The sequence below is a fragment of the Bufo bufo genome, chromosome 4, assembly GCF_905171765.1.
Source record: "Bufo bufo chromosome 4, aBufBuf1.1, whole genome shotgun sequence".
NCBI classification, from domain to species: domain Eukaryota; kingdom Metazoa; phylum Chordata; class Amphibia; order Anura; family Bufonidae; genus Bufo; species Bufo bufo.
Window position 1 is genome coordinate 357,287,060 of NC_053392.1, and position 18,622 is coordinate 357,305,681.

An 18,622-nucleotide genomic window follows, 5' to 3' on the forward strand; every position below is an offset into this window, starting at 1 on the left:
GTGGAGGAAGTTGTGGGTGGTGTGTGTGCTGGCACACGGTAGGGTACTTGTTTGGCGCACAAAAGACGACCAGGGCGCCGCCCTGCACAGCAAGCACGCACCAAAAGAGGCCCCCAGCCTTCTGGCCACTCTTGCTGCCGACGCCCCTAAGACTTGAGAAAGGAGTTATAAACTCCGAAACGCGTTGTCTACTGCACAATAAACAGCTATTAAACCAAACGTTCCCCAATTGAGGTCGTCTTTTGTGCGCCAAACAAGTACCCTACCGTGTGCCAGCACACACACCGCCCACAACTACCTGATAAGTAAGTGATGACAGTTTTATAATGTATACTAAATGCTGGATTTTCATCATTGCTGATATGACTACTACTATTGTGGAGACGCGAGGATCTCTGGACTGAGCTGTGTGGTTTACGTGAAACAGAATGCAGCTCGACTACATTCAATGCTCCCCATATTAATAGCACACAGCAATAACTTATCCCATTTAGACACTGCCCTACTATGTGATCATTACGTTAGAGTGAAAAACATTTACCATGATAAGTTAACCACTTCCTGTAGAAGATTCTTGGACCACCTCTACAATGTCTTAGAATAAAACATATACTCATCTGGTCTACAGTTGAGGACCGTGATGAGGTGCCCAATCCAGGCACGATGCAGTGCCTTAGAATAAAACATATACTCATCTGGTCTACAGTTGAGGACCGTGGTTGGTGAGGTGCCGAGTCCAGGCACGATGCAGTGCCTTAGAATAAAACATGTACTCATCTGGTCTACAGTTGAGGACCATGGTTGGTGCAGTGGTGAGGTGCCGAGTCCAGGCACGATGCAGTGCCTTCGAATAAAACATATACTCATCTGGTCTACAGTTGAGGACCATGGTTGGTGCAGTGGTGAGGTGCCGAGTCCAGGCACGATGCAGTGCCTTAGAATAAAACATGTACTCATCTGGTCTACAGTTGAGGACCATGGTTGGTGCAGTGGTGAGGTGCCGAGTCCAGGCACGATGCAGTGCCTTAGAATAAAACATATACTCATCTGGTCTACAGTTGAGGACCGTAGTTGGTGCAGTGGTGAGGTGCCGAATCCAGGCACGATGCAGTGCCTGGTCCAGCGTAGACTGGAGGTGGAGGAGAAGGGAGTTTGGCGTTTCTAAAAATTTGTGCATCTAAGTGTCAGGATCAGCAATCTCAGGCACGCCAGCTTTTCTGGAACTACAACTCCCAGAATCATCCTTTCACTTCTGTTGTAGTTACAGTAACAGCTGAGTAAGTATACATGCTGGGAGTTGTAGTTCCACAACAGCTGCAGTGCAAAAGGTTGCTGATCCCTGAGCTAGGGTTTTTATACATGGGGCAATGCTTTTCTAATAAGGAGGGCCTAAATTGAGCCATAATTCTGGCGTAAAAATCTGCCTTAAAGGGAACCTGTCACCGGGATTTTGTGTATAGAGCTGAGGCCATGGGTTGCTAGATGGCTGCCAGCACATCCGCAATACCCAGAACCCATAGCTCTGTGTGCTTTTATTGTGTTAAAAAAAACGATTTCATACATATGCAAATTACCCTGAGATGAGTCCTGTCCCTGACTCATCTCACGGACAGGACTCATCTCAGGTTAATTTACATATCTATAAAATCGTTTTTTTACACAATAAAAGCACACAGAGCTATGGGTTCTGGGTATTGCGGATGTGCTGGCAGCCATCTAGCAACCCATGTCCTCAGCTCTATAAACAAAATCCTGGTGACGGGTGAGCCAACCAATAGCTGGTATAGAGTCAGAGAAAAGTGTCTATCCCTGCACCAGATGTATCATCCATGTGACTTGTTAGGATTCCCACTAGAGATGAGCGAACTTCTGTTTTAAGTTCGGCATCTAAAGTTCGGCTTCCGGTTAGCGGAGGATCCCGATATGGATTCCGAATTCCGTTGTGGTCCGTGGTAGCGGAATCAATAATGGTCATTATTGATTCCGCTACCACGGACCACAACGGAATTCAGAATCCATATCGGGATCCTCCGCTAACCGGAAGCCGAACTTTAGATGCCGAACTTAGAACAGAAGTTCGCTCATCTCTAATTCCCACCACTTATGTTCTTGGTCTGAATAAACTCTACCTCTTCTGCTGCAGTGGTGCCTTTTGTAGAGATCCTAGTGTGACCCCAGCCTGTGACATAGATCATTCTTAGTATGCCAAAAGTTTTGTAATAGATGGGTCTGAATTACTAATGTATTTTTATTTAACTCAACACGTCACAGAAAACCAGTAACGCGCAAGAGAATGAAAAACGGCACAGAAAAGCATATCGTGGTAAGTAGCACTTAGAATCCTGAAGTTGTGGTTTTCTATCCATCTCACTAATTTCCTTCATTAGCTTAAAAAAAAAAAAATATATATTTTGCATTATGTTCGTTCCCCGAGGCCTTCAGCATCAAAACGATAGGGATCTCTGAAATCTAGCACATTTCACCATTTCTAGCCCACGGCAGCGATTGTTCAGCTCTTATTTCATCTTTCTGCCTCTCTGAATCAATTCCCCACAAGCGTTTGGTTTGTGGTGCCTTTGTTACCATTCGTAGTAATTGATGTCCCTCATCTTTGATGCCATCACACCACTGCAAAGTACCGTATTGTAATGACCATAGTCAATGCAGAAATGACATGATCTTTGCGTATTTCCAAAATCACAGGTGACGAAGCATAGAGTGGAATATAGTGACTCTGAGGAGGACGAAGACGTCAAGAATCACTATGGGGAATCTGGTAAAGCACATCTTATGCTACTAACGTTTTCAAGAGCATAAACCGTTCTCGGACCAGTCTTGTTTGCACAGTATACCTGGTAGCATTTTCAGGCTGGCATACATTGTACATAGGGAAATTACATAGGCAAATTGGTCAGCAATAAATCAAAACTTAACTGTAGTGGTCACTACCCCCAACCCCTAAATGTCAGGAGGAGATAATATAGCAGAGCCTATGTTCTTGTATTCACATGTCTTATCCATGAACTGCGTTCTTGTCATCTGTGGAATTACACTTCCATGTACACCATATAGAATGAAGAGAATTTAACAGGTAGTCTATGATGGTTGACCTGGGAGGGCATACTAGGACCCACCATTTCCCAGCCTTTCACTGACCTGCATTAATTCAGTAGACATTTTTGGAGGGGTTCCAGGGAAGCACAAGTGCTCCGCAAAACTTCTAACATCCCCTAAGGTTCAGCTTCTTATAGGGTGACAAAAAGAGGGTTGCGAAGCAACCGGAATAAGTGAAGGACCAAGTGTGACGGAAAGAAGCCCACGATGCAAAGAAATAGCAAGGTACACACCTCATACTCTAAGGAAAGGTGTAACACTTGTATGGTTGTGATCATAGACGGTTTTAATGCATCACTGTGTTCAGTAGCAGATAGTATTTTAGTATAGACTAGCATAAATGGAAAGATGGTTGGTATCTGACTAGCTGCTCCAGATGGTTACATATGAATTTGTAAAAACAGTGGCTACTTTAGCTAGTAAAGGGTTGGGGGTTCAGTGTGGGGACCCTCCTCCATTACATCCATATGCTGCTGCAGGAGAAGTGTGGAAATCAGCTGAGAAATGGTTGACCAGATGGAACAACCCCTTTATATTTCACATCTTATGGAGCTTTCTGATTATCTAAATCTGTGGGTAGAGAACCTCCAAGAAGACAGCACTACCACCCGTTTTTTATTAGAGAAATCTCATGTATCAGTGACCTCTTCTCAGTCTTCTGTTTCTGGTCTGGTGAGCGTCTTGCAGTCCTTTGCTAGAAACAAGTGGCACAAAACAGATTTTCTGGATTATTTGGGATTTTGGTGCAATTATAAAGGGTTCTCAAGTGTTGGTCAAATTGCTGCAAATTTAATTTAATCTCCGGAATAGGATGGACCTTTTAAAGGGGTTGTGTCAATTCAGAAAATGGCATTTATCATAGATAGCGTTAATGGCAAAGTACTTACTAATGTGGTGTTATCCATATTGCTTCCTTTGCTTGCTGGATTCATTTTCCCCTCACATTATACACTGCTTGTTGCCATGGTTATGACCACCCTGCAATCCATCAGTGGTGGCCGTGCTTGCACACTATAGAAAAAAAGTGCTCCCATGGTCCTGGCCCCCAGAGAGGCTGGAGTATTTTCCTGTTGTGTGCAAGCACGGCCATCACTGCTGGATTGCAGGGTGGTTGTAACCATAGAAACAAGCAGTTTGTAGAATGTGGAAACTGAATCAAGCCAATAAAGGAAGCAATATGGATAATAATATATTAGTAAGTGGCTTGTATTAAAGGGAATCTGTCACCGGGATTTTGTGTATAGAGCTGAGGACATGGGCTGCTAGATCGCTGCTAGCACATCCGCAATATCCAGTCCCCATAGCTCTGTGTGCTTTTATTGTGTAAAAAAAACCGATTTGATCCCTATGCAAATGAACCTGAAATAAGTCCTGTCCCTGACTCATCTCAGAGACAACGTATCTTAGCTTGTCACTGTGGAGTGATCAAGCTGGTAGACTATCATAAGGCACATTACCACAACCAAGTACAGGATACAACAAAGTTTATTTTGAGACAACGAGTTTCAGGGTCTCGACGGCCCCTTTATCAAGTCCTTGTAGACTTGATAAAGGGGCCGTCGAGACCCTGAAACGCGTTGTCTCAAAATATACTTTGTTGTATCCTGTACCGGGTAGTGGTAATGTGCCTTATGATCGTCTACCAGCTTGATCACTCCACAGTGACACCTGGCCTTTGCCCCAAGGGGTCTCTTGACGCATCTGGCAGCACCGACCTGCGCCTTTTATACCTCACAGCCCACCTGCAATACGGTTGCATCTAACTTCGGTGCAACCAAAACAGGTGAGTCTATCGTATCCACGAGCTCTCTGAAGGAAGCTGTTGCACCTTGATTTACTTACCCTATGAGCGCCTCTCTCACCCTTTGGCCGTTACCTTGCTCATCTCAGAGACTGGACTCATCTCAGGGTAATTTGCATATGGATCAAATCGTTTTTTTTTACACAATAAAAGCACACAGAGCTATGGGGACTGGGTATTGTGGATGTGCTAGAGGCCATCTAGCAACCCATGTCCTCAGCTCTATACACAAAATCCCGGTGACAGATTCCCTTTAACGCCTACATGATAAATGCCATTTGCTGAAGTGACAAAACCCCTTTAAAGGGTTTCTGTCACCAGAATTAACCCTATTAAACTGGCTGACATTAGCGATGGGCTAATGTCAGCAGACCCTAACTCCCCTAATCTCATGCTTATGGATGCCCCCGTTACTGCACAATTTTAACTTTGATGATATGCTAATTAGCCTCTAGGAGCAGGGGGAGCATTGCTCCTGCCCCTAGAGGCTCCGTTTGCCCACCAGGTCACCCCCTGCCGTCCTTGATTGACAGGACCTGCGTTCGTTTTCTCCTACCGGCCCTGTGTTCTGGATAAATCTCCGAGCACACAGGGCCGGCAGGAGGAGACCAACGCTGCCTGGCCCTGTCTGGAGAGGAGAGTTGGGGGTCTGCTGAGATTAGCACATCGCTAATGTCAGCCAGTTTAATAGGGTTAACTCTGGTGTCCTTTTGAAGAAAACATTTGTAAATGGGGGGGGGGGGGGGGGGGGTTTGAGTTGCTAGGAACCCCACTGATCCAAAGAACAGGCTGTTTTTTTACCCCAATTGCTATGCAGGCACAGTCCCTCTTCGTTTAAAGGATTGATCTATGTAAAGCAGTCAGTGACCTGTCCTATAACGCTATTGTGGGAAGGACCCTATAAAAGGATCTATGTGTGTGTTGTGAAACGTCCACCATACTCATACTATATGTATGCTTTTATTTTTAAGGCCCCTCAAAGAAGACAGATAAAACATGCAGACCTTCATGTGCCAAAATGGGACGAACGCTTAAACGAATACATCGGGACAATACTCTGCTGAATGAGAAGGTGCTAGCTGTAGAGCAACAGTCTTTACAGAAACTTTCAGAAATCTCGACAGTGTTGACCACTTTAGCCAACTACATGATGAACGTACAAAACTCCCAAAGACCTACACGTTCGACATCTTTGGATGCGACAAGGATTCAATATAACTCCCAGAGACATGGACTGTTTTCCGATGCAACCAAGAAAGAGTACGACTCGTAGCTTCCATTCTAGACATATGTGACTGTACATGCATTGGACAGAATTGCTAATTCAGTATGTGTCATGGTAGGCACTGTGTAAGTCTTTTAGCTGTATCTAGTAGTAGTGATTTTAATCTTGCCAGGGAGCCAGTTTTCGGCATATGGAAAGGCAAGAATTACTTTTAACTGAAGGAGAATGGAGACTGACATTACATGAATTTAGACATTAAGAAAGGTTGGTGTCATCACTTTGGAAGATGCAGATGACAGCGCTGAAATCCTGTTTGTCCTTAATGTGTGAAAACTTGGGAAGTACATGATAGTCCAGAGTGGAGGTGGAATGCCAATCTGCAGGAAACTGAAGACCTGTTTTTAACAAAAGCCGAGCAACAGGAAGAAGCCAAAAAGCTTCATAGAAGCTGGTAACTGGACTGCACTGGCCTTCTAAAGTTCTCGCCCTATGAGATCTTCCCGTCTTGGTGTTCATTGTAATGTTCTGATAATCTAGATCCTGTCTGGTCCTGAACATGCATGATTATCAGAGTTTTACTGTATTCACATACGTCAAATCATACTATGTCCTAGTGGATGTTTTACAATGCTTTCCTACCCAGTAGTAGTTTTATTTTTATTTTGTAACTTCTTAGTCCATTCAAGACTTCTTGGGTTTGCTGCAGAGCTGAGACTTGGAAGATCGCATTAGTTGCATAATAGATAAGAGTATGCACTGGACTATACGTCTTTGTGATACGATTGTTTATCGCTGCTTATGTGATGCATATTATGTAGCTCTTGGTTCTGTGGTTGCTTTCTGGACACTATGCCCATAAAAGTGTTTTATTATCCAGTTAGTGCTTTTTTTGGTCATATTAAAGTTCTCACATTTATTTGGTAATCATCGATACAGCTGTGACAGGGAGGGGATGATCAGTATTTCTTAGGACAGAATATTTTGGAAAGCGTCCATCCAGTATACCTAATCCTCTGATCATTGGTTTCTTTGATTGATAGACTCTAATACTAGTTAAAATGGTTCTCTGGGAATGATTGAAATTGGCTGCCAGCAACCAGTCCTAGAATGTGAGCAGGACTGGGTGCCTCCACTTGCAGAGCTGCCTAGGTGGATGTGCCCTGACCAGACTCTATCCTCTGGCGCTTGCATATACCACATAATGGTGAGTTTTCCTGTTAGGCTGCTCAGCCATGATTGCATATCATAGGCAGGATCACATCATTACCGTGTATAGTAAGTCCCCCACGGCAAACAGAAGAAATCAGCTCTTCTCACATCATTCATTCTAGGACAGGTTGCTGGCAGCCATTTTATTCCCAGGAAAAAAATAAAGAGAATGGAAAGTGTGTATTATAGTTACTGGAGTCCCGGACCATTAGTTGTACTCTACTGTGTGTCTGTAATGTTCACCCTCTAGAGCCTAGTGAAGCTGGCCCTACAAATATACTACTCAAAAAAGGTTAGGGATATTTGGATTGTGGGTGAAGTTTCAGGATGAACTTAATGTGCCCCCAAAACTTTTGAAAACAGTTGTCCAGCTGTTCAATGTTTCAGTACTTTTTGCCCAACTTGCTGTTCTCTAACAAGGAGCTTAATGGCAAAATTTACAGCAGGTGTTTTGAGCCATGAATTGCCTAATAAATTTCCTGGTTCAATTAGAATTGGTATTTAAACAGTCCTCCTCATCATGCTGTTCACATTTTGACATCATGAGACCAAGATGATGCTTAACAATTGATCAACAGTACCTCGTCATTGCGAGGCTTCAAGCTGGATGTTCTCAGAAGGAAGTGGCCACTGAGATTAGGGTGTCAGAGTGTAATCAGCAGGTTGCAACAGAAATGCAGAGAGACTGGAAGAGTCACAGAAAGTCATAGAAGTGGATGTTCTTTGGCCACATCCCACGCTGATGACCGCTTCATTGTGAATCATGCCCTGTGGAACCGGATGATGAATGCCACACAACTCCAGGCACGTTTAAGGGAGGTGATAGGCACCCAAGTGTCACGTCAGACCATTTAAAACTGTTTACATCAGCTAGACCACATGCAACGGTACCTGACCACAGGTGTCATCTTCTTGCATGGGCCAGAGAGCATCTATGCTGGATGTCGGACCAGTGGGCCCCAGTGCTGTTCAATGATGAAAGTCGATTCACGCTCAGGAGAAATGATGGCTGCCAATGATGTTGGAGACATCAAGGAGAGCACTATGTGTAAGCCACTGTTGTCACCAGACAAGTCTTTGGTGTTGGTATTACAGTGTGGGCAGGTGTATCTAGTCAATACAGAACTGCCCTACACTTTGTGAATAGTACAGTGACAAGCCCATACTACTTGAATAGCATTATTAATCCTGTCGTACCGCTGCATAAACAACACAGGCCTAATTTCATCTTCATGGACGACTCCAGCTCATCGAGGTCACGATAGTGAGCTGCTGCTGCTGCAGACTGGGGTACCTCAAATGGAGTGGCCTGCACTTTCTCCAGACCTAAATCCCATTGAAAATCTGTGGGATCAGCTGAGTCACTGTGTTAAAGGCCTTGTAACTCTGTACCCCAGAACCTCAATGACCTAAGGGCTGCCCTTCAAGAAGAGTGGGATGCCATGCCTCAGCAGACAATAAATTGACTTGTGAACAGCATGAGATGTCGTTGTCAAGCTGCAAATGATGCTCAAGGCCTCATGACAAGTTATTGAGACATTGACATCATATGTGGGGTATAACCGCCACTGTGGTTGGCTTTTGTTTCAAGAAATAGTTTGAGATGAGGAAATCACTATTGCATGCTTCAACTTAAATGCACTACTTTCATGATATAATAAAACTGTACCGTGAACTTTTTATGTTTTCCATAAATTTCGCCCGAAAGCCAAATATCCATAACTTTTTGTGAGTAGTATATATTGGCCAGAATGCGGACGATCACTGGTAGATTTCACAACATGGTGATTAGGGATGAGTGAATTTCATATTTTGAAATTCGTTTTCGGTTTGTGCTGTGGTATATCCTGAATTGCGTTATGGATTCCGTTTTCACGGACCATAGCGCGATTGCATGACGGAATGCCATTGAAAGTATTCCTTTATTCATTCCATCATAATGGAAGTCTATGGCCTGCATAATGGATCCGTCCGGTTTCCGTTATGCAGGAGAGGACTCCAGCATAAAGTAAACCGGACGGATCTGTTATGCAGGCCATAGACTTCTATTATGACGGAATGAATAAAGGAATGCCTCCAAAGGCATTCCGTCATGCAATTGCGTTATGGTCCGTGGTAACTGAATCCATAACGCAGTTCAGCATATACCACAGCACAAAACGAATTTCAAAATATGAAATTTGCGCATCCCTAATGGTGATGTCCAATGGTTTCCAGAACAGGTATGCCGCAGTGCAAACTTGTACTACTTGCAGTTCATAAGCATCTGCTAGAGCATGAGTATAATACAGGTACTCCATACTTCAATTTACGCAAAACCATGTGCTGCATGGTAAGAGAAACATGGTTAAAAAACAATTGACAAATTAAGTAGTGAAATCAGTCACATTTGAAACTTTATTTTATATTTTTTATTTATTTTATGTGGTATTTTTTATTTTGCTGTTTTTGAAGTTCTATAGAGACTCCAAAGGAGAAAAAGGCTATATGTGGAGCATGCTGAATTGCTAAAGATGCCACCGACCCACCAAAAACAAAGTATGTAGACTATTTCATGTACACTTTAAAGAGGGTTATCTAACTTTCTAACGGTTTTGGGCAGTCCACCCCTCCCTGCTGGACCTGTAGAGAGAAGCATACTTGGGCTACTTTCACACAAGCGTCAAAGAAATCTCTACTGGAGTTCTGATCTGGCATAGTCAGATAGTGCTACGTGCCGGCCGGGCCCACTGCCGGACCAAAATTACTGCACGCAACGGTTTTTATATGGCAGAATCCCGGCATATATACTGGGGAGCGGCTGAATCCTTGCCACGTCCCATTGGTGCACCGCTGCGTTCCACACACACTGCAGTCAATGCTGGTAAATTTCCGGAATGGACAAGGTCACGTGCGTTGTCACAGCCAGGCATTGCTTCGGTTGTCCCCACCAATTAGCTGTTCTGCAGTAGCCCCTCTGCCAGAACTACAAGGCTCTGAGCATTGTGAAGCGTACAGAGCTGGTTACTGCAGCACTGCTCCAACTGAAGTGAATTGGAGCAGTACACTATGGACGGCTGTGTCGGAGCTACTGCAGAACAGCTGACTCGTGCAGTGTCTGCACCCCGTCAATCAAATATTTTAAGCCTAGCCTGAGAATAGGCCATCACTAGTAAAGGAGTGGTCCAACTCTGCAACACTACAGTCAGTAGTCCAGTGCAACAGAAAGTGTTGCAACGGGTTTACAGCCAAAAAGCTCATCTGCTTTAGATGTCCCCGGCTTTAATACAGCTTATGGATAGTCTTTTCTATTAGCAGGGGCTCTGAGCTCCTGCAAATTGTGACCCTGCCTCTGAAGCGGCCAGTTGATGGCTACTGAGGTATAATATATGCAATAATTTATTCAGAAGTGGTGGTTGGACTGTTAGGTCCTGCATCAGTCCTCAGAATTCTCTGAACATCAGGTGCTTTGGAGCTCTGCCGGTGGAAAAAAAAAATCTAAGGCCTAGTTCACACAATAGTTTTTTTTTTTTTTTTTTTTTTTTTTTTTTTGCGAGTGTACGGGCCGTTATTTTGTGTTCCGTATACGGAACCATTCATTTTAATGGTTCCGCAAAAAAACCTAAATGTACTCCGTATGCATTCCGTTTCCGTTTTTCCGTTGAAAGCTAGAACATGTCCTATTATTGCCCGCAAATCACGTTCCGTGGCTCCATTCAAGTCAATGGGCCCGCAAAAAAAACGGAACACATACGGAAATGAATCCGTATGTCTTCCGTATCCGTTCCGTTTTTGCGGAACCATCTATTGAAAATGTTATGCCCAGCCCAATTTTTTCTATGTAATTACTATATATGCCATATGGAAAAACGGAACAGAAACTGAAACGGAACAACAGATCCGTGAAAAATGGACCTCAAAAAACTATAAAAGCCATACGTTCGTGTGAACTAGGCCTAAGGCCTAGTTGACATGGTGGATCTTGCGTTTGTGGTTTTTCAGTAATGGTGCCAATCTGCTCAGATTGGCCCCATGGAATCAAGCTATACCAAAAGACATCCTTCCAGACCCTGCACCAAGAATGGACATGTCTTTTCTTGGCCATAAATTGTTATAAAGTGGGAGTCTGTCACCGCCGATACATGTTTTTAACAGTTCCTTGCTCCCTCTAGCTCGCATACACCATATCCCAGGCATACTTTGTGTTCCATTTTAATTCTTTATTCCCCCTGAATACTGTCTTTTCTCGCACATTCCATTGGGGGACACAGACCATGGGTATAGCCTAGGTCATTACTAGGAGGAGACACTATGCAAATAGAAAAAGAAAGCTCCTCCTCCCTGGGCTATACCCCCATGTTCCACCGAGGGGACCTCCGTTCTTGCTTAGTATCGGATAAGGAGGATGATGTTCTCTCTACTCCCGTCTATTTTTTTCTGCAGTGGACGCAGGGTCGCAATTCTGCTTCCCTGATCTCTTGGTGGAGCAAGCGCCGGGGTCAAATTGACGTCCCCGGCTACCTCCCACCCTCCCCCAGAAGTTAAGTGGAACCGGGCTTGATCTGCAGCTCCGGCGGCCTACCACATTCGGGGACACCTTCCTGCCCTCCTCCAGATCACTGCCACTCCTTGTGCCAGCTGACTGAGAGGTAACCCCCGCTAGTGTGGATTTGAGGGCGAAGACTACAGGACGCAGATAAGTACATTGTCTCCCCGTGTGACGCTAGGGCCGGTTGGTGGGGGGTTTGAGGGAGGAGAGGATACCTGTCTGGGGCATCGCTACATAAGTGGCAACTTCCCGGCTTCCCTTGGTGGTGTCTAGGGGGTGGACCCTCCTACCCTTCCGGCACCCGCGTCTTCTTTTTTTCATATTTCGTGCGCGGGTTTCGCGCCTGCTGACGCGATTTGTGGGCGGCGCTCTTTCTTCTGCTACTTCCGGCTCAGCGCTCTAGGCTGCTCCCAGCTCCACTCTGTCCCGTTTGCGTGCTGCAGGAACAGTAGGAGACCCTCGCCCCTTCCATTGCAGGATTACCGCCATCATGCCAAAACCTGGGGCCTCACAAAAATCCAAGTCGGCCCCTCTGGCCCCACTGGGGCTATGTAAAGTTTGCGGCTTGCCACTTTTGGTCTCTGGGTCCTGTGACTCTTGCCTTGCCTCTGGACAGGATCATACTCTCCCCCCTCCTCCCCCTCTCACTCAGCCCAGTCCTCCCTCCGCCCTGTCAGAGGCTTGGGCCTCTGCCATTTCTAGGGCGGCCGCTGACTTAGCCCAAGTCTCTCGGGCCGCCATGGCCTTCATGGAACGCATTGCTTCTATGGATCCTGCGGCTACCACCATACCGCTTCCCAGTGGTTCCCACAGAGGACTCTCAACCACTAAGAGGCAGTGTACACAGCAGCATCCTTCCTCGGATGATTCTGCTTCCCTTCCTCGCCTAGAGGCCCGTTCAGACACTTCCCCTCCTCGCAGAGATCATAGATCAGAAGGGGAGAGATCCAGTTCTGACGAGGACACAGAGCTGGAGCCCTCGCCCAAGCTGTCCACTATGGTGGCAGACTTGGTGGCGGCGGTCCGGGATACTTTCGATATCCAGGGGGAATCTCCTTCCGCTGGTAGCCAGGAATTCCCTCTTTTCCAGTCGAGGAAACCTCAAATGGTTGTATTCCCCATACATGGCGAGTTCGACAAGGTCCTCTCTAAGGCCTGGGACCGCCCGAATCATCGTTTTTCTGCTACGAAACGTATGGATACTCTTTATCCATTTCCTGCAGAAAATATGCAGCAGTGGCCTTCTCCTCCTAAGGTTGACCCGCCGGTGGCCAGATTAGCTAAGAATACGGCCATTCCTGTCTTGGTCGGTTCGTCTCTACGGGATGCAGTGGACAGGCGTTTGGATTCTCTGTCCAAAGCCATCTTCACTCTGGCAGGCACTGGCCTGCGGCCCGCTTTCGCCTCGGCCTGGGTATCCAGAGCGCTTTCCCTATGGTTGCAGCGCCACCATCAGGACCTGGCGGAGCAGGATGCCTCTGTGGAAACCTTGAATTTTGTCCTCCAGATGTCGCAGGCGACGAAGTTTCTCTGCGAAGCTTCCTTTGATGTTAGCATTTTCTTTGCGCGTATCTCGGCCCTTTCGGTCACACAGCGTAGAGAAGTTTGGTTGAAGGTTTGGGACGCTGACTCTTCCTCTAAGCGTTCCCTCACTAACATCCCCTTTTCGGGTTCCAGGCTTTTTGGTGCTAAGCTGGATGAGATCATCTCGGACGCAACGGGGGGGCAAGAGTACCAACCTGCCCCAATCTAGATCCAAGCGCACCTTTTTGGAGGTCGGTCCTCCGGTTCTAGGAACCAGTCCTTTCGTCGCTTCTGCTCTTCCAGATCTGCAGCGGCCCCCTTCCCGGGTGGCTCTCAGGACTCCCGTAAGAAACCTGCCTTCAAGCCCCAGCCTTCCTGGCGCCCGCGGCCACTGTCAGCCCGCCCTGCTGCTCCCAAGCAGTCTTCCGCCTGAAGGGGCGCCCCCACCTCTTACGGTGGGGGGCCGATTGCTCTCCTTTCAACAGATTTGGAGAGATCATATCCAGGACGCCTGGGCCCTGGAAATTGTAACATCTGGTTATAAAATAGAATTCGCTTCCAGGCCTCCGGAGCGTTTCTTCTCTTCTCGGGTTCCGGGAGGATCCGGTCCGGGCTTCGGCTCTTTTGCAGGCGGTCTCCTCCCTTTTGGACAGGGGAGTGATTATCCCAGTCCCCTTGGAGGATCAAGGCGCAGGTTTCTACTCCAACCTATTTGTGGTGCCAAAGAAGGAGGGATCGGTGCGTCCTGTTCTAGATCTGAAGCTGTTAAACCGGTCTCTGCGGGTCCGGAGGTTCCGGATGGAGTCCCTCTGATCCGTTATTGCTTCTCTCCTTCCAGGGGAATTTCTCGCGTCGGTGGATATACAAGACGCCTATTTGCATGTCCCTATAGAAGAATCTCGCCACAGGTTTCTGTGCTTCGCTGTCGGCGGGCAGCATTACCAGTTTGTCGCCCTGCCCTTTGGGCTGGCTACAGCCCCTCGGGTATTCACGAAGATCTTTGCGCCGCTCTTGGCGCTCCTCCGTACCAGGGGCATATCTCTGTTGCCCTACCTGGACGACATACTGATAAAGGCTTCCTCCCTTCCCCTGGCCAGGGACAGCGTCCGGATCACTGTTCAGACTCTGGAGCAGTTCGGCTGGCTGATCAATGTCCAGAAGTCATCTCTTCTCCCCTCACAGAGGTTGACCTTCCTAGGGGTGGTTCTGGACACCACGGCAGCTCGGATATTCCTGCAGAGTTCCAAGTCCTCTCGAATTCAGGAGTTGGTATCTCTCCTACTGCGCTCTCTTGACTACTCTCCATCCGAGAGTGCATGAGGGTTCTGGGGCTGATGGTGGCCTCCTTCGAGGCCGTCCCCTTTGCCCAGTTTCACACTCTGCCTCTACAGCGGGCGATTCTGTCCTTTTGGGACAGGACGTTGCACGGTCTGGCCTCTCGAGTCCGTCTGCCTCCTTGGGTACGGGCGGACCTCTTGTGGTGGCTTTCCCCCCAGAACTTGATTGCAGGGAGGTCCTTTCTTCCGATCTCCTGGACAGTCGTCACCACCGAAGCCAGCCTCCTAGGTTGGGGTGGTGTTCTGCAGACCCGGACGGTGCAGGGGCTTTGGTCGGTGGCGGAGGCCCGCCTTCCGATCAACGTGCTGGAGCTCAGAGCAATTTTCCTCTCCCTTTCTCACTGGACTAATCTCCTGGCAGGTCTCCCGGTAAGGGTCCAGTCGGACAATGCCACTGCCGTGGCTTACGTCAACCACCAGGGCGGGACCCGCAGCCGGACGGTGATGCAGGAGGCGGCGAGGATCCTCCAGTGGGCGGAGACTCATGTTCCAGTACTGTCGGCAGTGTACATCCCGGGGATCGACAATTGGAAGGCAGACTTTCTCAGCTGCAACACGGTGGATCCAGGAGAGTGGTCCTTAAATCCGGAAGTTTTCGGGGACATGTCGCCGGTGGGGCCGCCTGGATGTCGACCTGATGGCGTCCAGGCTCAACAACAAGGTTCCCACATTCGCAAGATCACGTTGGAAGGGATTCCGACCATTCTCATCGCCCCCGATTGGCCGCACTTGGTTCTCGGACGTCATTTGGATGCTGGCAGACGTGCCGTAGCCTCTTCCTCTCAGGGAGGACCTACTGTCTCAAGGACCGCTCTTCCACCAGAATTTACGGTCACTGCGTTTAACGGCGTGGCTGTTGAGACCGCCATCATGAAGAAGAGGGGCTTCTCGGAATCTGTGGTGAAGACCATGATCAAGGCCAGAAAACCAGTTCATCCCGGATATACTATCGTACCTGGTAGGCCTTTCTTGCCTTTTGTGAGAAACTGGGCGTTTTTCCCCTCCATTTCTCGGTTCCGGTGGTCCTCTCCTTTCTCCAGTCGGGTCTTGAGATGGGAATGTCGCTGAGCTTTCTGAAGGGTCAGGTCTCTGATCTGGCCATTTTCTTTCAGCGATCCCAGGCTCTGCTCGGTCCAGTGAGGACCTTCCTACAAGGGGTGGCGCATTCGGTCCCTCCGTATGTTCCTCCCCTGCCCCCCTGGGATATGAACTTGGTTCTGTCTTCCCTCCAGGCGGCTCCCTTTTGAGGGAGGTTTCTTTGAATCTTCTCACCTGGAAGGTGGTCTTTTTGGTGGTGATCACCTCGATCAGGAGGGTATCGGAGCTGGCCGCGCTTTCCTGTAGGGAGCCCTTTTTGGTCTTCCATCAGGATAAGGCGGTGCTGCGCCCGGTCCCTTCATTTTTTCCCAAGGTGGTCTCCGCTTTCCACCTTAATGAAGATATAGTCCTGCCCTCTTTTTGTCCATCTCCGGCGAACCGCAAGGAGCGCGCTCTCCATTCCCTGAACGTTGTCTGGGCTCTGCATGTGTACCTGTCGGTGACTGCCTGTTTCTGCCGTACGGATTCCCTTTTTGTGATTCTGGAAGCGCCTCGTAAAGGTCTGGCGGCCTCCAAGGTCTCGGTAGCCCGATGGATTCGGTCTGCTATTGCCACGGCTTATCGTGCCCGTGGCAGGGTTTCCCCAGCCGGGGTTACCGCGCACTCCACCCGGGCGGTGGGGGCCTCCTGGGCTAGGCGTAATCGCGCCTCGGCATCTCAACTTTGTAAGGCAGCCACCTGGTCTTCCTTGCATTTACAAAGTTTTACCAGTTGCACTCTTTGGCATTGGCTGATGCTGTTCTTGGGCGCAAGGTATTGCAGGCGGTGGTTCCTGTTTGACCGCTGGGTGTTTTCTCCTGGAGGTGCCGGTTTTTCCCACCCCATGGACTGCTCTAGGACGTCCCATGGTCTGTGTCCCCCCAATGGAATGTGCGAGAAAAGGAGATTTTTTTTTTGTGAAACTCACCTGTAAAATCTTTTTCTCGTCTTTTCCATTAGGGGACACGGCTCTCTCCCATTCTTACCTGTTGTAGGAAGGGTTGGTTTAGTTCTTCGGGTCCTGAAGGTTTTCGGTCCGATGGCGGTATTCCGTTGTTCTGGTCTCTATGGCTTTGGTCTCCTTCTCCTACTGCTTTTGCACGCACTTGGGTCCTCCCGGTGGAACATGGGGGTATAGCCCAGGGAGGAGGAGCTTTCTTTTTCTATTTGCATAGTGTCTCCTCCTAGTAATGACCTAGGCTATACCCATGGTCTGTGTCCCCCAATGGAAAAGACGAGAAAAAGATTTTACAGGTGAGTTTCACAAAAAATCTCCTTTTATTGGTATGTAAATAAGCATAAAAGAGCCCAAGGAGCAGTACCTATTCACAATGGAGCTCAGCCACTCCAATCTGTATCGGAGCCCCAATCCTCCCCTCTTCGCCTGCTCTACTGACATCAGCGACTGCTGGAAAGCTCACGCAGGCACACCTGACTGCTGTTTTTGGGCCCTGTTATGGGCAAAATTGCGCTGCATATGTGCTGAAAGGCTATGTAGAAGTGCGCAAGCTTTACAGCAGTTGCTTGTTGATGTCAGCAGAGGAGGAGCTTACTGTTTGCATACCAGTATGAAAATGGATTTCAGGGGCAAAAAAGTATGTCTGAGATATGGTGTATGTGAACCACTAAAAATGTATATCGGTGGTGACAGACTGGACGTGCTGTCTCACTTCAGTTAAAAGAATTTATTATGTAGAGAAAGTGAATACCAGGCACTTACTAATGTATTGTGATTATCTATATTACTTCCTTTGCTGGTTTGTCATTTTTTCCATCACATTATACACTGCTTGTTTTTATGGTTACGACCATCCTGCGATTCAGCAGCAGTGTGCCAGCCTCTCTGGGGGCGAGGACTGTCAGAGTACACATAGGTGAGAGCCTTTATCTATAGTGTACAAGCACGGCCACTGCTGCTGTATTGTAGGGTGGTAGTAACCATGGATACAAGCAGTGTATAATGAGATGGAAAAATGAATCAAGCCAAAGGAAGCAATATGGACAATCGCAATACATTAGTAAGTGTCTTGTATTAACTTTCTCTACATGATAAATGCCATTTGCCCTTTAAGTGCAACGTGGCCTCCGATTTGAAGTGAGGCCGACTCAGCGCTGCGCTTCTGACTTTTCCGTATGGATGCCATGCCGGCAAGGCCTGTGGTTTATGACCCCTCAATGGAAAGCCACTTTAGGCTGGTTGCAGTGGGGAGATACAAAGTGCACCAGAAACTATGGTTTTTGTGCCGTTTTCCCTCAAGGTCTAGGAATGGTGTGTTTTTTTTTTTTTTTTTTACAGTTTTTTCCATAGCCTTTCCTATAGGGGAAAAAAAACTCTTATAAAAGAAGTACATCAAATGTATGTAAAAAATAAATAAAGCTGTGTGTGTGTGTGTGTGTGTGTGTGTGTGTGTGTGTGTGATGTCTATTTCGCGGTTTGTTGTCACAGTCGTGTAATGGAGGTCATAGACACAGTTAGTAGGTCTCTGTTTGGTTATGGGTCGTCGAGCAGGGCGCATGCGCAGCCACCATTCCTCCTGCTAGTGCCTGAGGCAGCCCTTCTGTCTTCGGCCGGGCGCACCTCACGCTGTAGCCCCAGTTTCAGTCATTTCATTGGACAGCATCCTTCCTGGCAGAAAAGCCAGCCTCCAATCATCTGCAGCGGTTGCTCTGACCCCTCCCACCACTTGCTCCTCCACGTGAGATTGTACCCGTTACGTAAGGCGGAGCCCCGGCCACAGGCAGTCTCCATGCTCCAGCCTGTGTGAGATAGCGGCGGCGTCATGAAGGGGCGTGGCTAAGGTGTAAAG

At 47.7% G+C, this 18,622-nt stretch overlaps 1 protein-coding gene across 5 annotated transcripts in view; it reads left to right on the forward strand.

The window, feature by feature from the left end:
• LOC120998459 (heat shock factor protein 2-like) overlaps positions 1 to 7,025 on the forward strand; it is a 45,847-nt gene extending 38,822 nt beyond the window's left edge. For 3 of the 5 annotated variants that reach the window (XM_040429081.1, XM_040429080.1, XM_040429079.1), the window contains 3 exons: positions 2,272 to 2,323; positions 2,704 to 2,776; positions 5,887 to 7,025. In XM_040429081.1, coding sequence (XP_040285015.1) covers positions 2,272 to 2,323; positions 2,704 to 2,776; positions 5,887 to 6,188 — 427 coding nt within the window. In that variant the 3' untranslated portion in view covers positions 6,189 to 7,025. Of the gene's footprint in view, positions 1 to 2,271; positions 2,324 to 2,703; positions 2,777 to 3,235; positions 3,340 to 5,886 lie in introns of all 5 variants that reach the window. The other 2 variants (XM_040429084.1, XM_040429083.1) reach the window with 2 other exon arrangements.
• Positions 7,026 to 18,622: the final 11,597 nt, after the last annotated feature.